The 23,875-nt window shown below is 42.9% G+C and overlaps 1 protein-coding gene across 1 annotated transcript in view; it reads left to right on the top strand.

Annotated features, from left to right (window-relative positions):
• si:dkey-1d7.3 (transmembrane protein 132C) overlaps positions 1–23,373 on the top strand; it is a 28,752-nt gene extending 5,379 nt beyond the window's left edge. Inside the window, exons 3-10 of the mRNA XM_041960568.1 lie at positions 4,187–4,333; positions 8,662–8,833; positions 11,129–11,272; positions 14,451–14,659; positions 18,062–18,242; positions 18,439–18,552; positions 18,689–18,880; positions 21,847–23,373. Coding sequence (XP_041816502.1) covers positions 4,187–4,333; positions 8,662–8,833; positions 11,129–11,272; positions 14,451–14,659; positions 18,062–18,242; positions 18,439–18,552; positions 18,689–18,880; positions 21,847–23,373 — 2,686 coding nt within the window. The remainder of the gene's footprint in view (positions 1–4,186; positions 4,334–8,661; positions 8,834–11,128; positions 11,273–14,450; positions 14,660–18,061; positions 18,243–18,438; positions 18,553–18,688; positions 18,881–21,846) is intronic.
• The last annotated feature ends 502 nt before the right edge of the window (positions 23,374–23,875 follow it).

Genomic DNA, 23,875 nt, shown 5'->3' with positions numbered 1-23,875 from the left:
ACTGAAACATGTGAAGCAGAAAAAGAGGCTAAAACCAAGTTGAATCATTGTGATGTACAGTATATTTGAGCATCTTCATGAGGGATAAGCTCCATGCATTTAAATGGTTACTTAAGGCACTTGAATACTGATGGGACTTACCACCAAGGCCATTCAGTAAAATGCTTAAGCGCCAACATGACTTGTGTTGTCTGCCAGTTTCGCTGGCTTCATAAATTACTGACATGTTATATCCTGTCGACTCCAACTTCTCAGTTAGTGGGGAGTTATGGAGAGCGCTCGTCCATAAAGAGGGAAATAATTGGCAAATGATTCACCGATTTTCATCTCTCAACATCCCACTAACATTTCAACAAGGTTCTCTGGGTATTCGTCTTCATAAATAATGCATCTATTTAATGGAGCAGGAAAACAAATAACTAAAATCTCCCTGACTCCTTTGGGTAAAAGTGAACTTAATATAAAAGCAGCCTTGTCACACTGAAATGCAGTTCAATCTGTTTCAAAGTTTCGACTTGCTGCCTTTTGATGCACTCCACTGCGGGGAGCAAAACTGTTTTTTATCAGAGCGCTTCACATCAGGAAAGTTAAAGCCATCGCAGTGAGGTTTGCATTTCCAGTCTTTACTCAGCTTAATGGTTTTGTTTGAAATGCAAGACAAATTTCTCTCTAATCCCATGATTTAGTGATATCATGCTGCAAGCAACATACCAACCCTGCAGTAATCTGCAGCGGGATGCAGGCAAATGGGGAGAAATGTTAAGATGTGTGTATTAATCCATAGGGCACGCGCTGTAGTTAAACCTGTGTCAGCCATTCTCAGAGTGCTCCTCTCAAATATCACGTGCCTGCACACACACAAACACACAGACCCACTGACCTGAATGTAGCTCTGCTGGCACTGCTGAAATTACGTGAATAAGATTTGGCGGAGAGACGCTGACCCTTTAACATTTGCTATTGTTTTGACTATTTGGGAGGATTTGCAGCCTCTGCACCTGAATTTCCACAAACTGTGACTCACTGACCGTACCGCTGAAGATCCTCCGGTCAGGTCAGTGCTTTCAGTCTGCGTGTTTCTGACCTACTGCCACATCCAGGATGAGATTGGAGAAGAGGAGGGGACTGTGTCCAGCGGTTAAGTCCATGTGAAGGCTGGCTCTGAGGAGCTTGGCAAAGTGATTGATTCCTCCTGGGAGAAATCCCTGCTCTACTTCACTCTTTGGCCAAAGATTGAGTCCACTCCAGCAGAGTTAGGCCACATAATCTGTGGCCCTGATTGAAAATGAATCAAGAGGTTAACCCTTTGGGGTGGAGATGATCTGGGCCGACTGCTAGGATTAACCATGCACATTTGTGTGTGTGTGTGTGTGTGTGTGTGTGTGTGTGTGTGTGTGTGTGTGTGTGTGTGTGTGTGTGTGTGTGTGTGTGTGGTTTGCAAGGCCATCATACCCACCTGTTAAGCGCACAGGGAGCTTGTAAACACAACATTTGTTATTAAAAATCATCTATTCTCAATATCGTCATCACATTACAAGCATTTCATCGGATTGAATATCAAACATTTTGCGGGTGTGCATTCAGCTAAAAAAGAGCAGCAGCGTTTCAACATCAAATAGTCAAAACACACAGTGTCGAAGTATCAGCAGAATATTTAAATCCAGTCTGAGGGAAACACAAAATGTCACGTCCGCAGACAACACGGTTGCAGAGTAAACTTCTGCATGAATGGCTAATCAAGCTAAAAGGTAAACAACAGAGTTGGGAGCTCTCCAGCTTTCACATTTTTAAACAAAGAGATTGACTGGCTTTGGTAAAACAGCAGTGAAGAGTTGCTCGCTTCGCAGGTCGATATCCATTCTGTCCCCCACCTGTGGTCATGAACTGTGGGTAGTGACTGACAAAGACAAAGAGCGAGGATAGAAGTGGCCGAAATGAGGTTCCTCTGCAGGGAGGCTCGTGTCTGCTTGTGGGTGAGAAGCTCAGTGATCCGGGAAGATCCTGGCATTGAGTTACCGCTCGTCCACACTCAACAGGAGCCGGCTGAAGTGGTTTGTGCCCCTGGGAGGGAAGCTCATCAGGTGCCGTCGTGCACTGCGAGGCTCAGCTGGACGAGCCCATGTACACATTACACATTGATCTGTGTAATTAAATCAATACTTAGTGTATTTCAAATATGAATTGAAAATGTATTGTGGGTATTCTGCCTTTGGCTACGAGATTTTGATCAAGACATTGAACTCATAATGTAGATCATTAATGTCAGGGTTCGGTTAGTAGGGGTTTTAATAGTGGTTAGGGTGAGTCTCTAGGAAATGAATCTTAGTCAGTGTAATGTCCTCTGAAGTGATCGAAACATGACTGTGTGTGTGTGTGTGTGTGTGCGTGCGTGTGTGTGTGTGTGAATGCTTGCATACTGTAATTTGTCTGCCAAACCACTTTGACCTTGACCCCGTTTCAGGGGTTATTGATTTGTCTGGTTGCTGTTTGATTACAAATCAGTATTTGTAAGTGTGTGTATTTGGATGTGTGTGTGTCTGTGTGTGTGTTAGCTGAACATGAGGGCATGCATACTGACCCTTATTCTAGCTTGAATAGGTTATGTGCGTGTGTGTGTCTTTCTAGCTGTCAGTTTTAATGTTCTTCTGCAATTTGGAGACGGCTTTGTTGCTGAAATGCCAGACTATGCGTTGTTAAAACAGAAACAGAGACAGATAGTTGGCTGTAAAATAGCAGGTTGCCTCTCTAAACCATTACTGGGCAGCAAATGTGTAAAAAAGAAGCGTCTCTGCAATGATTTCCAATTATATTATTCTAATCTTCAAAAACTCTGAGCCTTTGTTTTCCCTCTCGGACCATAAAGTGGCCAGGTTAGAGGGCCACTGCTAGAGAGCAGAGAAATTAGCTTTCTAATAAAACACTGTGTCTGAATGTGCTGATGGCAGGAACATCATTTGTGGCAGACACAATGGAGGTGTTGATCTGTCCTGATATCAACAGATGAGACATTTAACAGAGGTTTATTGGTTTTGTGAAGGTGTTGACCTCAGCTTTCATTTAGATTTTTGCTTTTTGGACTTCCATGGCCATAGCCTACCTGTGTGACGCATCATCTCAAAATTATTCTGGTGGTTTCAGTCCAGCGGCCTTCGCAGTTTGCAGACCTAACACGACACCTAATTGAGGTTGAGGTTTTTCAAATTATTCTCAGGCTGGAAATCCTGCTGATAAAACTGCAGGCGCTGAGTGATGCTCTTCTTGAGTAAGCATGGGCTGAATTGGAAGGTTTCCAGCGCCTTGTTGAATCCCTGCCATGAGGAAATTGGCCTGTTTTGGAAACACACGAGGCTCCCACCCTGTAGCAAGGTGTCTGTGCATGTGCAGATTAGTGAATTGTTGCATTTTAAACGTGGACTCTTCGTAGCCCTTCTATCACTCGTCAACCTGTGACTCAGGTTCCTGCTCTGTGGCCCTGTCCGCTGATATTTAATGCAACAATTTAGCAGAGGGACAAAGGCTTCCTGATTGTTGGACATCCAGTACCGTGTGGACCAATTCACATTATTTATAACAAGCATTTTATCTCTCCCAGCAGAGTGATGTGTGTATCTGACATCTGATTAACTGATTCCCACTCCTCCCCTGGACTAATGGGAATAAATACCCCTGCTAATTCTCTGTCTGCCGGCAGCCTGCGACACATCCGTCTGTCGCCGACTCACCTCGTTAGGCACAACATGAACAACTAAACACACAAACAAACACATGCAAAACATGTCCATCTTTACCGGGAAAAAAACACGCTTTTAATAGCAACCCCTTAATGCCACCTACACACTTGTATATGTCCCAGTATACAGACAGCAGAAACAAAGACTATGTGCTTTACAAAGGCTTGTGTTGCTGTAGAAGGACACAGATGGTAACAATTCATGTATTTCTGTTCAGTGTTAGAGCATTATTCCACAGTACTGTGCAGCTTCCCATACAGCACATGTTGCACAATAAAAACTGTGAAATAAAAAACCTGTCTGTAGTAAAAGATTCAGAAACAGCAAACAGACAAAAAAAAAAGTTTTCTTAGTCTTTAAGCACATCCAACCTGAGTTAGTTCATGAGACATCTCTGAAAAAGTGTATGAATAATCATGAGTAAAATTCATGCTTCATTCATGTGTTTCCTGCAGGGCGACAGTGAAGTCAGGCCTGTCATTCAGTGCGGCGCGACCCAGTGACTCGGCGCTGTGGGACATCGTGGTGGAGCCAGGCCGAGGAGCGACTCCCAACACCGTCTCCGTCGTCTGCCAGAGGAAGGTTGCTGTCACTGCAAAGAGGTCAGTCCGCTGCACGTGCAGCACATGTGCCCACTGTAATTAAGTTTGTGTGTTTTCACCAGCCCTTTTCAAATGTTCGTTCTTTACTCATAAAAAAAAAAAACAATCTTTATCTTTCGTCACTTCACTTCTTCTGCCTTCTAGTCGCCCCTGCTGCCAAGGAAAAGCAATTAGTAATCATTAAAAAGCATATTCAATGTTACACGTGCGCTGCAGAGCAGGGACAAATTGAAAATGGTTTTTCGTTTGGTAATCATTTGTGGCCTTGCACTCACAGGCTGCAGGAAGTCAAGTGCACCCAGTGTTGCTTGTGTCTGTATGAAAGAATGTGCATCAGTTTTTCATGTAGTAAACTTGCTTTTGGCAGTAGAGGTAAGAGAGTCACAGTCTCAAAACAATTTGCATTAGAATGAATGTGCACCCACTGCTGGCTTGCAGATCCTTTTTTTTTCTTCTGCCAAAAACCATCCTTAAGGACTGACTGGCCACCTCTGCAAACACTTGACCTCTTACACTCATTTCAACAGTTACACACTGCAGGAACAAGAACATTTTGAGGTACCGACTGTGACAAAGCTCTTGGCAACGACTAAAACCAGTCTGAGACTTGCTGTCATCCAGTCTCTTCCTTGTCACTCTCTTTTTTTTATCTTCTTCCTCTATCAATGTCCTCTTCAGCCTCTCTGCCTCTGCCACAAGGTCCGTAGAGGCTGCTGAGCTTGGTTCCATCGCCCACAAGCAACGGCCTCTCTGTCCATTTGTGCAAAGCTCCTGTGCTAGTGGCGTAGAGACCGACTAGCTAACAGCAGCTACAGTTAGCAGCGGTTACCGGTCACTTTAGCAACAAAAAAAAAGCTCTCGATCCACCAGGAAACACGAGTCAAGGCACAGCAGCTGGAGGACATCAGGGAGAAAACAAGAAAACATGTCATCCATAAAATATGATCTAGTTTCACCAAAATGAGATGAGACATGGTTGTTGGTGTTGTTCAGGGTGCAGAGCTTGAATGACGGGCACCATTCTCCCTATTGCAAGTCAGTGTACCATCTAAATCATTTTGAAGCTAAAATAATAGTCACAGTATCATTTATGAAAATGATTACAAACACAAAATCACAACTATGTCGCTTAGCCACCACTCATCAGCCCTGGACCCCACAGAAAAAACACATATACACCTATTTGTAGTGCCTTAAAAAAAAATAAATGAATAAAGTAAATGAAAAAGCAACGAAAAAGAAGAAAAATCAGGTGTGAAGGGTGTTCAGATGTGTAATTCTAGTATCTTGTACCCTCCTTTCCTCTCCACATTCAAATAAAGTTATGGAGTCTCAAATATATGATCTCAGTCTGCAGCCCCAGTTTTCATAATGATAATGTATTTTCTTATCCGAACTTAATTCAAGTGCTTGGTCAATTAGGAACTTTATTTGCTTTAAAAACTTGATTTACTTCATTAGTTACCACCTCCATAGGATCACCAAATTGCTTTGATGGGACTAAAATAAACTGTGACCGACAACTTTAAACAGCAGCAGTAAATGAACCAAAGTGCTGTTGAAGTGCCTCGACTTGTATTTCATAGCACTTTCACTGCTGATTCACTGATTACAACAGTTTTGCCAGATGCTGGTGGCGGCACACACTAGCAGCCACCTCTGCCCAGCAACCTCCTGCCCACACAGACCCCGCGCCACCCGCCGTCCTCCCGACCCACTTATCTGTAATCATCCATAATCACGGCTACGTTATCCAGGCTTAAGCGCTTGCACGTTCAGAGGGGGAGATTAGGAAGGAGAGATATTCCAAGTCATGTCGCTTGTACTGAGCTCACGCACACATGCAAGCACATGCCTGCGCGCCCACACACACACACACACACACACACACACACACACACACTCTCACTACTGTGCTTTGAAGTGATGATACGTCCAGGGGTTTAGTCCCCCCTAATAGATGGATTTCCAGGAAATAGGGGCATTAACCCCTTCTGTGTTTCACTGTCTAGCTCTCACGCAGCCTCTCACAGTACTTTCAATCAGCCTGTTTAAAATCTGTCTGAGTCCATTCTATTGAAGGAAACACAGAAAGACATGGAGCGTACCGAAGAACTTAAGTCGACATTTCAATTTGCATGATTTCAGGTATACAGGCCCAAGACACGCATCCACATTCCACACAATCTCAGTCGTGGAAATAGTCAACATCTCAACGGTTTTGACATTTTGGGAAATATGCTTATTTGCTTTCTTGTCAAGAGTTGTATGAGAAGATTGATACCGCTCTTATATTTGGTAACTTTGAAGCTACAGCCGGCAGGCAGTTAGTTCAGCTTAGCATAAAGGCTGGAAACAACAAGCCCAGCTATAGACCAGCACATCTAAAACTCGCTAATTACCATGTTGCATCTCCTTTTTTTTAATTCCATAGAAACCCATACAAAAAGCCAAGTGTAAAAATGTCGATATCTGTACCTTTGTGCCTTTACAACATGGGCAAACATACCTATAAGCATGTAAAATGAAGTTCAGTTCCTTTATAAGGGTGATGGTCATAACTGTCAGGCTGGTTTGGTAACACCTCGCACTGCACAGTGTGCCCAAGACCATTTTTGTTCTCCTTTGACGAAAATAGTTCTTTGTGGTCTCCATTTTCTGTGTGTCAGGTGTTTTTGTGAGTTTGTCAGTGAGGTGAGTCAGCAGAGGTTTCTTTTTGCGAAGCTTCAGCATGGTATCACTGACCCTCTGTCAGCAGCTTCATGTTGGTCAGGAGAATCTCACCCCTCAGAGAATAAATGGAATAAAGATACACAGAAAATGTCTTTAGTTCTAGTCTTTGTCAGTTTGGTGAAATTTGCCTGCACAATGGATGCATACCTGACTGTGAGTCTACTGCCTTCACAAAAAACTAATAAAAAACTCATACTAAAACTGATAAAAACTAAAGGAAAAGTAAACACTTTAAACAATAAAAACTAAACTGAAACAAGCAAACCCACTCTGGAAACTAAATGAAACCAGAGTGAATTGAAACCAAAAATTAAAAACGAATAAAAAGGAAAAATCGAAGCCTATAACGGCTCTTGAGGCAGATCTGGACTATTGGTTCCTGTTTGAAATGTGAGTTTCAGCCATGCAGCGTGGAGGTTCATTGTTTTGCTGTATGCAAAGTTTTGCTCCACTTCAAAGTGCCACGGCTCCATTCACATTCTGCTCTATTTTCCCTTTGATCTGTTCCTTCTGGCAGGTATGCCTACACACTCTCCCCAGCATCAAATAACATCACATGCCATTTCTTTGACAATCCTTTGACCAGAATACTTGGCTCAAGTCTCTGCCAGCTCACTTAATCTTCCCTCCACACTCTCACCTTATTCTTCCATCTGCTGATGGAAATGAGACCTCTTGTGTATTGCGTACTCTCTCGGTTCAAACTCTGCAGTTTGTTTTTCACAAATTTCAGAGTAATTTCTTTCTTTTTTTATTTTGCGAGACAGTCTGTCTCCAAGATGAGAGCGCGCACCTCATCTCAGCTCCTTCCCCCGTAGTTTTTGTCTCTTGACACCAGACAGCGATTTATAAAAAAGTCAAATATGACAGTTTCCAGCGGTTTAATAACAAATAGGGTGACACTAGGTTCCTGTTGGATTTCTAACTGACTGAAATGACAACTTTTTGTCTCTGCTATTTAACCCATAGATAAATAAATAATCCTAACATTACACTAATATTGTGCCAACGATATCATTAACACTCAACAATATTACCCTCCAAATGAACACCACAGTTGAACTTATTTCATGGTGATTGTGATAAAACTTGAACTGTATGTGGGCAGAGAATAAGTGCTAGCTCATTTTATTCTCCACAATTAAACCCTTGATTGAATTTCCATTTAGTGTAGTTTTCATTATTAATTTTCATGTCATAGATAGCACAACTGTGGCTCTACTGTACTCCATGTACACTGTAAACCTGAATTAACAGCAGATGTAAACCTCTTGGAACAGCAAGTCCCGTGGACATTTACAATACTTGTGCAGCATATCACAGGGAATGTCCAACCCAAAACATAATATTTGATTTGAAATGTTTGTTTCCGAGAAATATCTGAATGCAACCTTTAGAGGAAACTATATAACTATTAAAAGAGGAAATAACAAGTCCCTTATCCTACAAATGAACCAGCAAATTCATAATTAATGAAGCTCAACTACATATACTGACAACTTTCGTTGTTTACAGCCTTGCTTAGTCTGGTATTAGTATGGTAGTCGCGCTTTAACTCGTCTAATTGTGTATTTTAAACTTGTCTCTCTGAACAGGGGTCTTCTGGAAGTTTTACAGCTGGACTTTGTGCCAATAGAAGTTTCAGAGCAGCCTGAGAGTCAGACGATCTCCTGGCGCCTCGAGCTGCCGGGGAATATCAAGGACGTGGGCATAATGCGGATCTACACCACTCAGAGAGACTACGTGGGGCTCGCACCTCTGGTCATGGTGAGGACAATATCTGTGCTTAGAACGCAGCCTTTACAGTACACATAGAAACACTGTGTTCCCTGCAGGGTGCATCATGAGCGATCTGTTGTGCTTGTTGGAGTCTTATTCATTCTGATGTTTGAGGAATGTTTGATGTTAGTTACCAATCCAGTTTTCAATGTGGTGTTTCCTCCATGTCGAATTATTACAGGTCTGCACAGCAGAGCTCGATAAGCTTCAGATCACCTCTGCCCTTGATCACAGCATTATCTATGATGCATGAATGTTATTATTATTATTGATGCTATGCATGCTTCTCTCGAAATCCTTTACCTGATGAGACGACCACCAGAAGAGACGAGGTGGATACATGTATGTCTCTGATGGGAGATCCGGAGGGCTATTTCATGCTACAATAGTCAGCATGAATCATACTAACAGGGTGGAGCAAATTCATCTCAGTCACAAGATTCACATGAGAAAAAAACCCTTTTGTTCTCCTGTAACTGTGGAGTGAATGGACGTGTTCCATAAAGAGGCTGTAAAACTGGTGTGGCTTGAAACTTCCAGCGGGACAAATCAAATCAAAATCAAAGGCACACCAGAAAGTTGCCCGTTTGATTGTCTGACCTCTCTGTGTGGTGTTTGCATGTTTTTCTCATGATAATGAAGTAACAGTAAGTGAGATAAACGGGGGACTGGACATTACCGAGGCTTACCACAGAGTGTAAAGCAAACACTGTTTTCAGCAAAGAAGCAGATTTAAAACGGAGCTCAACTGCTTGAGTTGAACTCGATCACCGCAAGCCAGATTACTGCAGATCTTGGGGAAACACTGGATGTGAGGAGCTCTCAGCGTGGCACCGCCAGCACCGCAGAGCGCCGATATTGCTTCCTGATTTTGTGCTCCCCCTGATCCGGTGGCTTATGTTTGGGTCAGTGTCGCCGTCTGAACTAGAACATGTCCGTTTGGAATTGCGGTCAGCAGCTGTCAAGCCGACAGAGTTCAGAATGTGAAGCTGCCGGGGAACATCTGCCGAGCGTTGCCCGGTGCTTTAGCCCACAGGCATCAGGAGGGAAAAAATAAACACCGATCACCCAGAGCTTCTTACCCACGCGCTGCCACTACCTATAATAGATTAAAAAGATGTTATCAGACATCTTGTGAACTGGAAAGTAGTTGTAAATCCATGTTGAAGGAGGAGTCAGAGTGTAAAAATAAAGCTACATCAGGCTTGATGACAACTTGTGGGATGTAGGAGAGCTAAGCTGCTGCTAAGCGTTGATGAAGATGTACAGAACAAGGTGGGAAAGCGGGCTGGAAGATTAGAAATGCAATCAGGTTTTAGGTGTTTGAGTGGTGATCTAGTGTATAGATAATACAATACACTCCAGGATTTATCTCCATCCAGGTGTGTGAGTCTGTACTGTATGTTTTCACCATAGATATGATTTTTAAAATGTCTTCGGCCCATCTGTCCATTTGTGTGTGGGTGCTGCATCAGTGTGATTTAAGTGATTCAAGTTTGTGAGCCTGCGAGTATTTTAATCCCTGTTAGTCTTGCTAACACCCTCTGCCTGTCATCCCTGCCCCTGCACAAATAGTGATGATTGTATTGTATAATGTATTAGTCCAGCAGGCTATTCAAACAGTTTTTTCATGTATGGTATTAAAAGCCTTCTCTCTGTAACCTTCCCCCCCTCATATCAAGGCAGTGGGCTACTGGATAGTTTGGCTTTTAGAGAAATTCTGCTGTTTCACACTCACCAATAGAAAACCTGATAATGGTTATTTCTCTATGAGCAGTTTGTAGTTATATGGAACATGCTGAAAGATAAAAATCACAGTAACTTATAGCTAAGTTCAATTACTGAACATCTAAGGAATCAGGTAGCAACTCCTCCCACAGGTATAACACACCTTCTTCAGCCTCAAAGGAACCTAGCATTAACAATTACAGCCGAGACTCTGTATCATTGCTGGGAACTAGCCTATTATATCTGCTGCTTTGGGAGCTGCTGTGTGAAGTGAACTGGATGTTTGATAAACTCGATTCCGTCTTATTTCTGATAGTATATGCGGTGTTGTGGGAGCAGCCATTCATCTTTGGAAAGTTTTGATGTAATTCCCTGTCTTTCATCTGATATCTAGGAGTTAAACTAAGCTAGCCTCCAACCTTCAAAGTCCGCTCCTCCTATTCTACTTATTTTCCCCAAAAACAACACCGTCCGTCTCTCCCTCAGTCTCCTTGCATGTAACAGTGATACAGCTGTGACACTGCACCAACCCGGTCTGCCCTTCTTCCTGCACAGAACACTGATGTCTTGAATACTGCGGCGCTGACGGGTGAAATGGTGTCGGTCCCTGTGAAAACTCTGGCTGTGGAGGCCGACGGCTCAGTCTCTGATGTGACCAACTACACCAGCTGCAGGTCTACAGAGGAGGATGTGCTCAAGGTAAGCCATTATAATCACAAGTCTAATCAACTTGACTTGAAATACTTTGCTATCTTTGTCCTCTCACCAAACTCACGCCTAAATATTCAGACGTCACAGCAGCTTTTGCTCTTGCAGAGCAGGAAAATGCATGTGTTTCCTCTTTCCAGCTGCACTTGCTGCAGCTTTAGTTCAGCTTCAGATGATTTCCATTTGAAAGCAGAGAGCTGAGAAGCTGCTGGAGCTTGAGGTGCAGCTCTGAGAGGTACTTGGTAATGTCCACCATGAAGGCCAAACCACACACACACTTGCTATCGCTGAGTTTCCAGGTTTTATCTTCACCGTCGTCCATTGTCTGGTTCTCTTGGAAAGCGCAGCACTGCACTCTACTTATGTTTTCTTGGCAGTTGTCATAATGCATTGACATAATAATCAACCCCCACGTGTATGTCACGTTCAGGGACTGCTGGATACAACGGCAGTTAGTGTACTATTTTATTTTATTTTCTTTATGGCAGAAAAAAGTCATCTTCTCATTCATTAATTTGCCTCGGCCCGGCGGCCGGAGGTTGCCCCCTCCTGGTCTTCACCATAAGTATAAACCCATATTTCCTTTGATCACGTACTACATTAATCATATCAAGTGAAATATAAACAGTCCTTTCATTTTATGCCATTCCTTTAGTGCATTTAAAAGATGATTTTTCAATAGAGTTTTCTTTAGTGCATTAGTGCCACATAGCATTTTAGTATTAAGTCATGTAAAACTGGGCAGCTTGATCATTCAATATTCACTGTGTATGAACGCTTCACAGTATGCATTAATATTCTATAATCAGCTGAACATGCTTTAAACAAATGGAAGCACACACACACACACACACGCACACACACACACATATATAATATATATATATATATATAACTCAATGCAGCCTTTGTTTCTCTCATATTTAATTCCCGTTTGAATTGAATATATCATTCAGGCCTAATTTGCATATAAAGCAAGTTTGCTGAATGTTTGACAGTAATAACACTGAGTTTGGAGACAATGAAAAACCAGATGGTGTGTAGCTCCAAAGCATCCGCTGTCACATTTCCATCATACTCAACAGGTCCGCACAGGTCCAGCTCTAGCCTCTGTGTGTGTGTGTGTGTGTGTGTGTGTGTGTGTGTGTGTGTGAATGTGAGTGTCAAAGCATCGTGGATAAGAGCAGCCTCTTCCATATGGCATTAGAGACTGAGCTCATGATCCCAGCACTCAGTCCGTAAGCACAGTGCTTTGACCTTTGTGTAATGGATCTGTGTTACTGGGACAGTATGAGAGAGCAGAGGGAGGGAGACGGAAAAGAGAATACCAGAAAGGAATAAAAGGAATTGTATATATGTTTTTTTCCATGAGACGACACTATAGCCACCGGCTTTGTGAGTGTGAGGCCTGTGTGAGGCCTGTGTCTTTAAGTGTATAAACCCGAGAAAGTGTGTGAAAGGACTTAAGAGAGGGAGTCTGTTTTTGTGATGATTTTCTGTATCAGTAGAGGAACTCAATCCAGTTATTATTGTGTCTCTGGGTGGTCTCTAACGCGTCCTGTGGTCACTGACCCCTCTTAGAGCAATGCCACCAGCCAGATGATGCTAAAGCCTCAAACCACAAACTGTACATTTTATACTATATCAGCCACAAGGACAAATCTCTGTTAGGGACTGATTCACAGACAGTGACAGTACATTTAAGTATATGCTAACATAAGTCTGTGTGTGTGTGTGTGTGTGTGTGGAAAGAACAAGTTAAAGAATCATCATGTGGTTGCACATTTAAACCCTATTAACCCAACTGGTCTTTAAACTGTGAACTTTTGCACATTCCCCCTCTCTTCACTTCTCTTTTTAACTCTGGTTTGGTCTCCACCAACTCCTAAAGGAAGTATGTGGCTCTTTAGCTGCTAAATGCTCCACTGTGTTCACCTGCTAGTTGGTAACTCTGTCAGATAGCGACTTGCTCAATTTATTGCTGAAAACTGTGCTGCCAAATAAACAAAACAAAGACACAAAAAAGTTTCTTAGAGAAGGGAAGCAGCAGAGTCGGGTTGTCTACGCAACAAATAGTAATTGATCCATATTTGAATGTGTTGATTTGTGCAGCATTAACAACAAATCTTGCATATTTTGCATTTTTAACGGGCGCTATCAAGTTCATATGAAGCCGCTTCATGCAGCCATTGGCATGCTATAGCTTTTCAAACTTTTGACTGGTTTTGATCAACATGTCTCATTACCAAGCTAAAACAAGCATGATTCATGTGCTCATGTAGTTTGCTTTTCGAGTGTTAATTGACCCTATTATGTGGTCGCCCTGCAAAGCTGCGCAAGACATCAGAGATTTTGGTCCGGACCAGTCGGCATGATGGAAAAAGGTCTTCACAGACTGATCTCCCGCAACATTTCCACAGGAGTTCAAGTTGACTTACCCTGGAAGTCATTCCTCCCTCGGCTTTTTCCTTACTTTTTCCGCCTCCCTCTTTCCACTTCCCTCTCTCCAGTGCTACACTCTATTCTCCAGTCTAGTGCCCTCCAATTACCTCTGTGGAGCCACTGGTTTGTTAAGATAAGTGAGGCGGCGGTGGAGATAGGCCTCCAATCTTAAATAAAACACACCAACTGCTGTGTCTCACCTCATTGCTCGCACTGGTGGGGACTTCAATGCTCCCACCTACAGTACAGCACTACAGGAACAGTCGCAAGGCTGAGCTAATTTATATTCGGTAACAGTTTCATGGAAACCACTGCCATGGATTTACATGACATAAACAGAAACATAGTGCGATTCCCTGGCCAGACCTTGGAAGCAGTGCGAAATGAATAAAATGTGTGTCTGTGTGGTTTTAGCTTATTTGTATTGCCGCTTCTGTTCCCACTCTCCTCTCTTTGTCAGTTCTTACTGAAACTTTCTGATTCATTTTTCCGTGGGGCTTTACACGGAAACACCTCCACTAGTGCATGTCAGGAGAAAGAAAGTTCTGTCCCAGCTCTAGTCTTTAGTGATCCTCAAGTGATTCTGTACTTTTTAACATCCTTACCCAATATCAAGATACTTATGGAGTGACAGACTGGCAGAAAGAAAGGAAAGTTTAAAAGTTTTAAAACCATGAGGCCCTCATCCATCGTTCCTCCTTCTCTTTGTTCTGTCTGTATTGTCCAGGTCTCAGAGCGATGTGACTATGTGTATGTTAACGGGAAGGAGACAAGAGGGAGGAGCAGGGTGATGCTCAACTTCACTTATGGTTTTCTGAGTGCCCAGCTGGAGATGAGCGTATGGATGCCGCGCCTGCCCCTGCTCATCGATGTGGCCGACCCCGAGCTGAGCCAGATCAAGGGCTGGAGGGTCCCTGTTACTACGGGCAGCAGGAGGTGAGGCCGGACCGGCTCTGTGTCAAACTGTCGCATTGATATGCAACTGTTGTTGCTGGAAGTTAGCTCGATTCCGAGGGTGCCACATGGAAAGATTCATCTCAAAGTTTTAATTAGAGCAAAGACAGTTTATTAAGCACTGAGAGACTTTCAAAGCCTTTTCAGTTTATTTGTTACCACAATAGTTTAAAGCTAAGGAGACAAACTGTTTGTTTTGTAAGTCTCATATCTTATGAAGTTTGTCAAGTCCCAAGTCAAGACCGACAAGCCTCAAGCCAAGTCCAAGTTTAAATGTGTGTTTTGAGTCCTAAACAAGTCATTATTGAACAACAGCAACATACGATATTCAAACTTTTCTCAACATTCGATATAGTGGATGGTTGGCGAAGCTCTAACTGGCCAAAGAACATAAACACTAGTCTAGTCCATTTGATTATTTTAAAAAAATTGGAAGTTGTCTCATCTCCATATGCGATGTTTTTCCTTGAACGCAGTCTTGTGACAAAATCAACCGGTTTGATGTGTTTGTCTGCGCCAACAAAAGGACCTTTCGTCGTTTGATCAATTCAAAGTTCATCGGTTCATCAGGGAAATGAAGAATTGATTCACTGCAACCTTTTTTTAATATATTTTTTAACCTTTAGACATGAAGTCTTTCCAGGTCAAAAGGTCAAAGTACAAATCATGCAGTAACTTGCAGTAAGATTGAAATACAAATAGAAATATTTGTTGTGTTTGGTGTCAAGTTAAATGCTCTAACCCTGTGGAGATACTTAAAAGGAGAAAGCATCAGCTCTGCAACACATGTACACTGAGTTAGCCATGCATGAAATCTGACTGTGTCTCTGTCAAGTTTATAATAATCAGTTTTGTTGACACAGTGTCAGAGAGATTCAGCTATATGGTAATTTTCCTTCTGTAGTTAATGGTGATGTTGAATTAAAATATACATCATATTGAGACATTTCTAGTAGTTGTCATTTTACTATATACTGTATGTAGCCAGTGTTAGAGGCATTAGTGGTAGGACACTGTAAAGGCAACACAGCTGCCCTGGAGATAATGGTTAGTGGAATTTCACTCAATACTTACAGTAAAGTCATTATTTTTCACTCAATACAAACGATGGTGGCCAGCAGATGGTCTGTTTTCTCCAGGGTAAAAAGTCTTTGGGGCTTTCATTTTCCAAAACATTCAATACCCGGCTCCCACCACAAACGAACAAGAGGTCAGGAATGTGAAATGTCTTTGCTGATTGTAATGGCCAGCGTCAGCTCCAGCCAGAGCCGGGGTTACTGCATGCTGCTGCGCTGTACGTGTGCACCTACTGGACCCTAACCCGACAGAACAGACTGGTCTTAGACTTTTGGCTTCATACATAAAACTTTACATACTTGAATGCTGTGTGGATTCATGAAGTATTCTCAACCCTGCATTGATTTCTTTTGTGTGTGTGTGTGTGTGTGTGTGTGTGTGTGTGAGTGTCTGTGTGTGTGTGTGTGAGTGTTTGCGCGTGTGGTTTTATTATGATTCACAGTAAAGTTTTCCCTGTTATTTTATTGCAATTTCAAAGAAGTTTGAATTATACACTAAGAGAGTTTAATTAACACTAATTCTAATTATGTATTGGTTGATGTTATGAGCAGCCTGGCAACCGTGCAGAAGGCATGATGGCTCATGGGTTACCAAAGAACTAACAGAAACATCAAGTAAACATAGCAAAGAGACTCAAATGGAAAACTTCAACTGTTATTGCCTTTATAAATCACGTTTTGAAATAGTACAAAAACATAATTAAACAAGTAATTATGCTGTGAATGCTTTAATTTCGAAGACTCCACTGTGTAAAACATAAATAAAAAAGAGTTAGTGTGATAATTTGCTAACCTTTTTTGAGATATACTCATTTGAAAATGGCACAAAGACAATATCTTTAATGTTTTACCTCATGAGCTTCATTGATTTTTGTTAATATCCGCTTATTCTGAATTTGCTGCAGCAGCACATTTCAATTCCAGAAAGTTGGGATAGGAGCAACTAAAGACTGGGAAAGTTGTTGAACGCTCCAAAAACACCTGTTTGGAACATTCAACAGGTAAACAGGTTGATTGGTACCAGGTGATAGTATCATAATTTGGTATGAAAGGAGCATCCTGGAAAAGCTCAGTTGTTCACAAGCGAGGATGGAGCGAGGTTCAACACTTTGTGAACACATGATTGTATAAAGGATGTTAATACATGGGCTCAGGAACAATTTGTAAAATGTGTGGAATAATTCCAGTTTATTCTCTGCAGGTGGAGGAGTGGTACAGTATTAATAACCATGAGTTTGACTGAAGGATTGAGGAAAGAGTTAGTCTGCTGTCTGGTGTTGAGTCACACTTGTTTAATTCAAGCAGCATCTCCATCGCATGTTAAGCTCTGACCTCAGGCTATATAATAATGATGTTTATTTGGACTGTAGCTCTTGACTGTAGCTTTCTGCCTGTGGTGTGAAAGCATATCCACCAGCCCTCCAGCACACCTGTGGTGCAGCGTGTGGCAGACCAGCTGTGCTTATAATGATTATGTGATTATTGTTGAGGGGTTTCAGGGTGGCTCATAGCTTAACCTCTATCACCCATAAACAAACTAGTCAGCTGCAGGATACTGCTTAAATGAATTGAAAGGAGGAAGGAAAGGTCACTCAGTGAATGTTTTATGCCTCTACATCATCAACAATCATGCTGCTGGTCTCCAGTAATGTTCTTGAGTTCACTGCCTCTCTGTTGGCCAGTGGAAACGACATTTACGAGTTCACACCACAGAACTGCATTTTCTAGTGGATTTGTCTACAATTTGAGTAACCAGAGCTCCCCACTACAATATGCATATTTTTGTGAACGAGTTGCATTTTACTCAACAATTCAACCATTTGCTTCTTAAAATTCACATTCACACTTCAGTGGAGAATCCATGTCTGTAAATAATTGTGTAGTACAATGCATTCAATTACACATTATTCATGATTTTGTGCTGAAAGGAATATTTTGATGTTTTTGGGAAAATGCTCATTTGTTGTGAGTCCCAGTTTCATGCATGTACGCTAAAAATGAAGCTGCAGTTAGCAGGTGGTTAACTTACTTTAACTTAGCATAAAGACTGGATGGAGGGGTAAAAAAGGAAAACCATGACTTTGTTTATACATTCTGGATTATGTATGGTTTAACAAATAATTTATCATCTATTAATAAGTGAACTTTAGAGGTGCTGGTGGGCAAATGTCTTTATGCTAGCCAAGCAAACCACATCCTGACTGTAGCTTCATGTTTGACCTACTGGCATGAACAATCGATCTTGTCATGACTCTGCAGGAGAGCAAAAAGTTGCTCCTTATAAACTCTGCTTACCTTTGTGTGACAGGTCGACATGGGACAGTGAGGAGGAGGAGGAGATGAGGAAGGGCAGGGGTTGCATGCTGCAGTACCAGCACTCTACACTCAGGGTGCTGACACACTTTATAGCCCAGGCTGATGCTGAGGTGATGCCTGACCTGCTAACTGGGCCAGAGCCTGTCGAGTACTTCCTGGGTCCTGACTGGCAGGTAAAAACATTGAACAGTCCTAATCAAAGCTGAAATGCCAGCACTTAATAGCAGGATTTAAGTCGCCCAGTCTCAACTAGATTGTCAGACAATAAATAGAAGTTTCAGCTGGCAAGACACTGAATTAGCAGAACAATAAGAATCGTCCATTATTGCAGTAAAAAAAAGCAGCATTTTCCTCTGTTTTGATTGACAGGTGGATGTTACCAATCTTGTACGCTATTCTTTAAAAGTGGCAGATCCTGATGTAGCCAGGGTGCAGGATGGGGTGGTGCTGCAGGGACGAGCTGTGGGCACCAGTACTGTACAGGTGAGCCATGATGTGTGTGTGTGTGTGTGTGTGTGTGTGTGTGTGTGTGTGTGTGTGGTTTTAGCAGTTGCAATGCATACCATAATAGTGTACAGTATGTCCACCTGCACTCTGAATGAGGACTTGCTCGTTGCAGGTGCTGTCCCCGCTGACGTCGTCGGTCCTCGCTGAGAGGAGCATCCGGGTGGTGGACGACAAAGTGAGTGTGACAGAGCTGGGGGTGCAGTTGGTTTCCGGACTCTCTCTGTCCCTGCAGCTCAGCTCAGGGAGCAACAGGGCCATCGTTGCCACGGCAACCACACGGGAGATGATCACGCAGCTCAAACAGGTAAGTAACTGGAAAATTGTAACACACAAAGCATGAAAGTGTGGGGCACAGCTCAGCTGTTCGTGATGGTACTTGTCTCTTTTTATGCCTGTTAGTTTTACAGTTACTCATTTTTAGCCTCGCCACATAACCTGTGAAGGACCCTTCAGCAGAATGAAAATCTTTTTTGGTCAAGGAATAAACAAAAGCAGTGAGTAATGTATGTAATGATCATTACAAACTCAATGTGAGATTAGTGTGTTTGTTTATTGCGGGATTATTGATGATCTAAATCATTGGTTTTCTCTCTTATTGAGATTGGAAGCAGTGAAAATAAATTTATGGATTTGCAGAAACAGACATTTTTGTACAAGATTATTAGATCTCTCAAGTAAGCATGGAACGATAACATCAAAACATGCCCTCAAATATAGTCTAAGATTTAAAAGTCCTAATTGTCCTTCATTGGAAGGCAAACAGCAACCACTAGCTTTCTCGCTTTGTAATTTTTTGGAGACTGTGATCCACCTGCCAGTGTCAGCCCCACAGACATAGAATTTCATCAGAGAGCTTACCTAAGAGCACAAACACGAGTCCTGAATTCAGATTGGTATATGATGTAATTAAATAGCAAATTGCTGTTCATTTATTTGCTCTTTGTAATTTTCTATTGGCTCTTTAACAAATAAGCTCGTTCCCTCTTGTAGTGATCTGCTTCCACTGCAGCAATGATTTGACTTCGTGTGCAAAGTCTGAAAACAACTTTCTCTTCATTTTTTTTTAAATGTGGGGCACTTAACAAGCAAGCCTCTGGCTTTCATCAATGACTTCCAAAGACAAGGTTCCTCCTTTTATTACGCACACCAGCCTGGAAACACTCACAGATGGGTGTATAATAAAGCAACAGCATAAATAACATCCCCAACCTCACTGACCTGCATTTTAAAACCAACGTGCTTTTGAGCTGTTAGCAGATGAGAAAAAATAATTTGTGTTACTACTCTTTGATTTTCCCTCGTGCAAATCAAACACTCTTAATAAGACTTAAATATTGATCTTAGTGTTTAGGTTCAGGATTTGGCACTGGATCATAGTCCGGCTGAAGCCAAATGATTTGCCTACATTGCAGGTGCAGTTAACCCTATTGATTTTAATTTGGATTTAATATGATAAGATACTAAATATACTGGGTTATGTACTTGAAGAGTGCATTGTTAGGACTATTGTGACCAGCAGGGAGACAGCTTTCTTGCATCACACAGTATTCAGGCAGCAGTACCCGTTGGAACGCTGGCCTGCTGGCTGTCCAAGAGTTAGAACAAAACATGGTGGAGCAGCGTTTTGTTATCATGCAACATGCTTACTTGCACATGAATGAACACTGCATGTCGGGGGGGAAGGCAGAGCTTTTCTCTGCATGATACTCATCCATCTGTGGATGGTGAAGTTTGTCTTTTATCTTCTTGTTTCACTTGATTTCAGCTGCACTAGTTTACTTTTTCAGTCCTTCATCTCTCTGATCTCTTGTTTGTACTTTTACACTTTTTGATTGTAAATCTTTTACCTTTGCTATATTTTTATTACTCTGTAAAGCACTTTGAATGGCCCCAGTGTATGATATGTGCATACAAATAAAGTTGCCTGCCTTGCCTTGCATTGTGTTTAGTACCCCATAGCTATTCTTTTGAAAATCTACCATTCTGTTGGGGAATGCTGGCATTAATTAGTTATTACATTAAACATCCAAATGTGCAAGCAGTGCAGGGTCAGTGTCTCTTGCACTAATAGATCTTTCAACCCCAAAAGCAGAAAGAAAAATCTCTTATGTAAGGTGAGAACCACACTACTACACATTCATTTAGGTTTTCTCCAGTGAGGTTCAGTTGTTCCTGCACAGGGAGCAGAAACAGTGTATGCACCACGAACATCATTCAAAACAACTTTATTGGTAAACCTTTTGTGAAGGGGGCTTCAAACTACACATTAAACCTGCTATGATACAATAGTGTGTTATTAACATATCCTAAATGTTCATTTTCCAACAAAGATATAATTGGCTTCTGTGGCAGGGGTTTGAAATGGAAGAATTGCCACAACAGAGCAGACTTGCGCGACAATGACCCTTAAGGGTGTAATAATATTCATGCGTTCCCTTTTCCTCTCCGAATGTGAACTCATCGTGTTCACGGCCCCGGCCATCATCTGTGGTTAGCATGCTGTGTGAGAGAGCGGAAGAGGCAGACAGGGTGCACAGATGATCACTTTAAAAGCTCGCTCACACATTTAGCCGTGGCAGCTTGCCCATTTTAAACCAGCTCTCTGACACAGGCACTGGGGCAGCAATTAGGCGGTCCATAGCTGTTGGAACCACAGCTCACTTTACCTACAGTGCACTGTCTCTGCGGCTGGTCTGCCCCCGTCAATAACAAACTATTAGAACCATGCCAGCGCAGATGACCAGCCAATTGTGTCTGTGATGGCAAGCTGTTACTGTTCTGCTCAGGGCGATTCATAATGTATTCAAACCCAAAATATAGGTTAGGTCTGTGGCGACCCAGTGGCTCACATAAGCAACAGGAAATAGGTCATTGAGTATTAATGTGATTGGATTGGCTAATTGTGGTCTTAACATGACCCTTGTCGCAGTATTTTTTGTTCTTGTTTAAAGGACTTCTATTATGCTCTTTTTATCCACTTTGGTTAAATTATATTTCATTCTCTGACTTCATAGGACTATAATCCATGGTATAACAGCACCCTACTGAGTGTAATCATAGAGAGTTTAGCCAAGGCAATTTAGTGCTATTAACAATCATGAGAATGTAGCTCTCACTGATGGCAGGAGGGGAATATTGATTTGCTGCTTCTATTCTGACCTGCTATTCCACTGTTCTATGAACTCTGTTTTGCTCAGTTATCACAGGCTGTTCTTTTTCTTTCTTTCTTTCTTTCTTTCTTTCTTTCTTTCTTTCTTTCCTTTCTTTCAGGAAGCCGTGGTCAGCTGCTGGGTTCAGTTCAGCGATGGCGCTGTCGTTCCACTGGGGCTGTTTGACCGCAGCATCTACTCTCTGACAGTCTCTACCCCGGATGAGGCGGTGGCCACAGTACGGCGCACCCCGCAGTCCACATTCGTAGTAGCACAAAGTGAAGGTGAAGGCCGGGGGGCGCTAGTGAGAGTGGAGCTGAGGATCTGTGAGGAATGCCAGAAGTCCAAGAGGAAGAGCAAGTTGGCAGTGGGCACGGGGCTCCTCAGGATCAACTTCCAAAGTAGCAGTAGAGGCATAGCAGGGGGCGGTGGCGGTGTTGATGGGGTTGGCACTGACGGAAGTAAAGATTTTGAGGGTGGTGCATCAGAAGTGGTAGGTGAGCTTAAAACGACAGTGACATCACAGCGTGCTGTCACAAATATGGATAAATGGCTGCTCAGAAGCACGGCACCCGGCCGGCAAGAGCCCAGCCGGACAGAAAGCACCACCTCAACCACACTGTCAACAAGATATATGCAGCCACATGTCGTGTGGATTGGGACTACAGCCAGAGCTACAAGAGCTACCACGTATGCTGTCATTTCCTCTACTGCCACTACAGCTAGCAGCAAACCGGCCGTGAATACACCACTGGGCACTGCCAGACCCCCTGCCAGACCTAAAGACACAACAGTGGGTTTAGTTGGTAAAGGAGAAGGACAGAAGAGAAGCTATGGGAACATGCTCGACAACCCAATTCCTCCTTCTAACAAAGACGTCCCTAAAGCAGAAATAACACCCAAGAGGGAGCCTCCTAAATCTAAAACTCCAAAAGTAATTGAGAGCGACCTCATTAGGACATTCAGAGCCATGTCGGACTTGGAAATTGGGATGTATGCCTTGGTGGGGGTCTCCTGTGTTGCTATCTTGGCTTTTTTGCTCAACTGTGCTTCATATAACCTCTGTTTCCGGAATCACAAGACCCCCATACAGGCAGGCCCGGCACCCAGCGGGGACCCGAAGGATCACAAGCACGACTGGGTGTGGCTGGGGAGCAACACTCATAACACTCCCGCCCCAGGTGCTCCTGTCCAAGTGTCCACGCTTAAACGTGAGGTTCATCGCCCTCTGGATTCCCGTCACTCCATGGACTCCATCGCCCACCGCAGCCTGGAGAGCACCCTGCCCACTGTGAGCGCCCCCGCTGTCCCCGAAAGAACTGCCACCCTGGGCCGCAGCAGGGCCAGCACCCAGCAGCAGCAGTTTCAGGGAAAGGCAATTGACCCCATGGCAAACCGTTCAGCCACGTTGCTGGCCAGGCCACATCGCAGCGAGCCACTTCATTCCCCCACCAGTAAGCGGAACCAGGTCCAGTTCACCACCTTCACCACGCTGGACATCAAGCACTTGGCTGCACTGAAGAAGAACGGCGTGGACTTAAACTGGGCCAACCAGCAGACGCAGCAACACCAGCCCCCCGCCGAGCCCCGGACACCTTTACCTGACATGCCGTGGCCTGTGGTCAAACCTCTTGGAGAGCCCCAGTGAGTTCGCTGGGGTGTGTCTGTGTGTGCGTATGCGTTTGAGTGAGTAAGGGAGACAGAGCGAGAGAGAGAGCAACAAAGCATACATACACAGCGTGTTTGGATGTAGAATGTCTAAAAGAAAAGAAGCTGGTTTTTATAAAGGATAAATCACTTTAGGGGATCTATTTGTTGAGGTCAGAAAAGGACATTTTATATTAAAAAAGGTATGTGCTCAGTGAAAGCCTGTAAATACATAATGTAATAGTATGAAGAGCAAAATAAGAGATACTGTGTGAGCTTTTTTAAGATTCAAGGTGATTAGCATGATTTTATCCTCAAAATGCAAGATTCTTGTGTTTGAAAAAGATGCGCCTCCAGATCTGATGTTGTAAATATGCATATATCTATATTATCACGTATTTCTACATTTCTAACTCAAAACAAATGAATTTTCATCTCCTTGTTCTTTTGTACAGTTCTGTAGCCCCTGTAGAAACGGCTCCAGATATTGCTAGTTGTCAGGG

Source organism: Chelmon rostratus, chromosome 19 (assembly GCF_017976325.1).
Source record: "Chelmon rostratus isolate fCheRos1 chromosome 19, fCheRos1.pri, whole genome shotgun sequence".
Classification (NCBI taxonomy): domain Eukaryota; kingdom Metazoa; phylum Chordata; class Actinopteri; order Chaetodontiformes; family Chaetodontidae; genus Chelmon; species Chelmon rostratus.
This window is presented reverse-complemented; position numbering and strand designations above follow the sequence as displayed.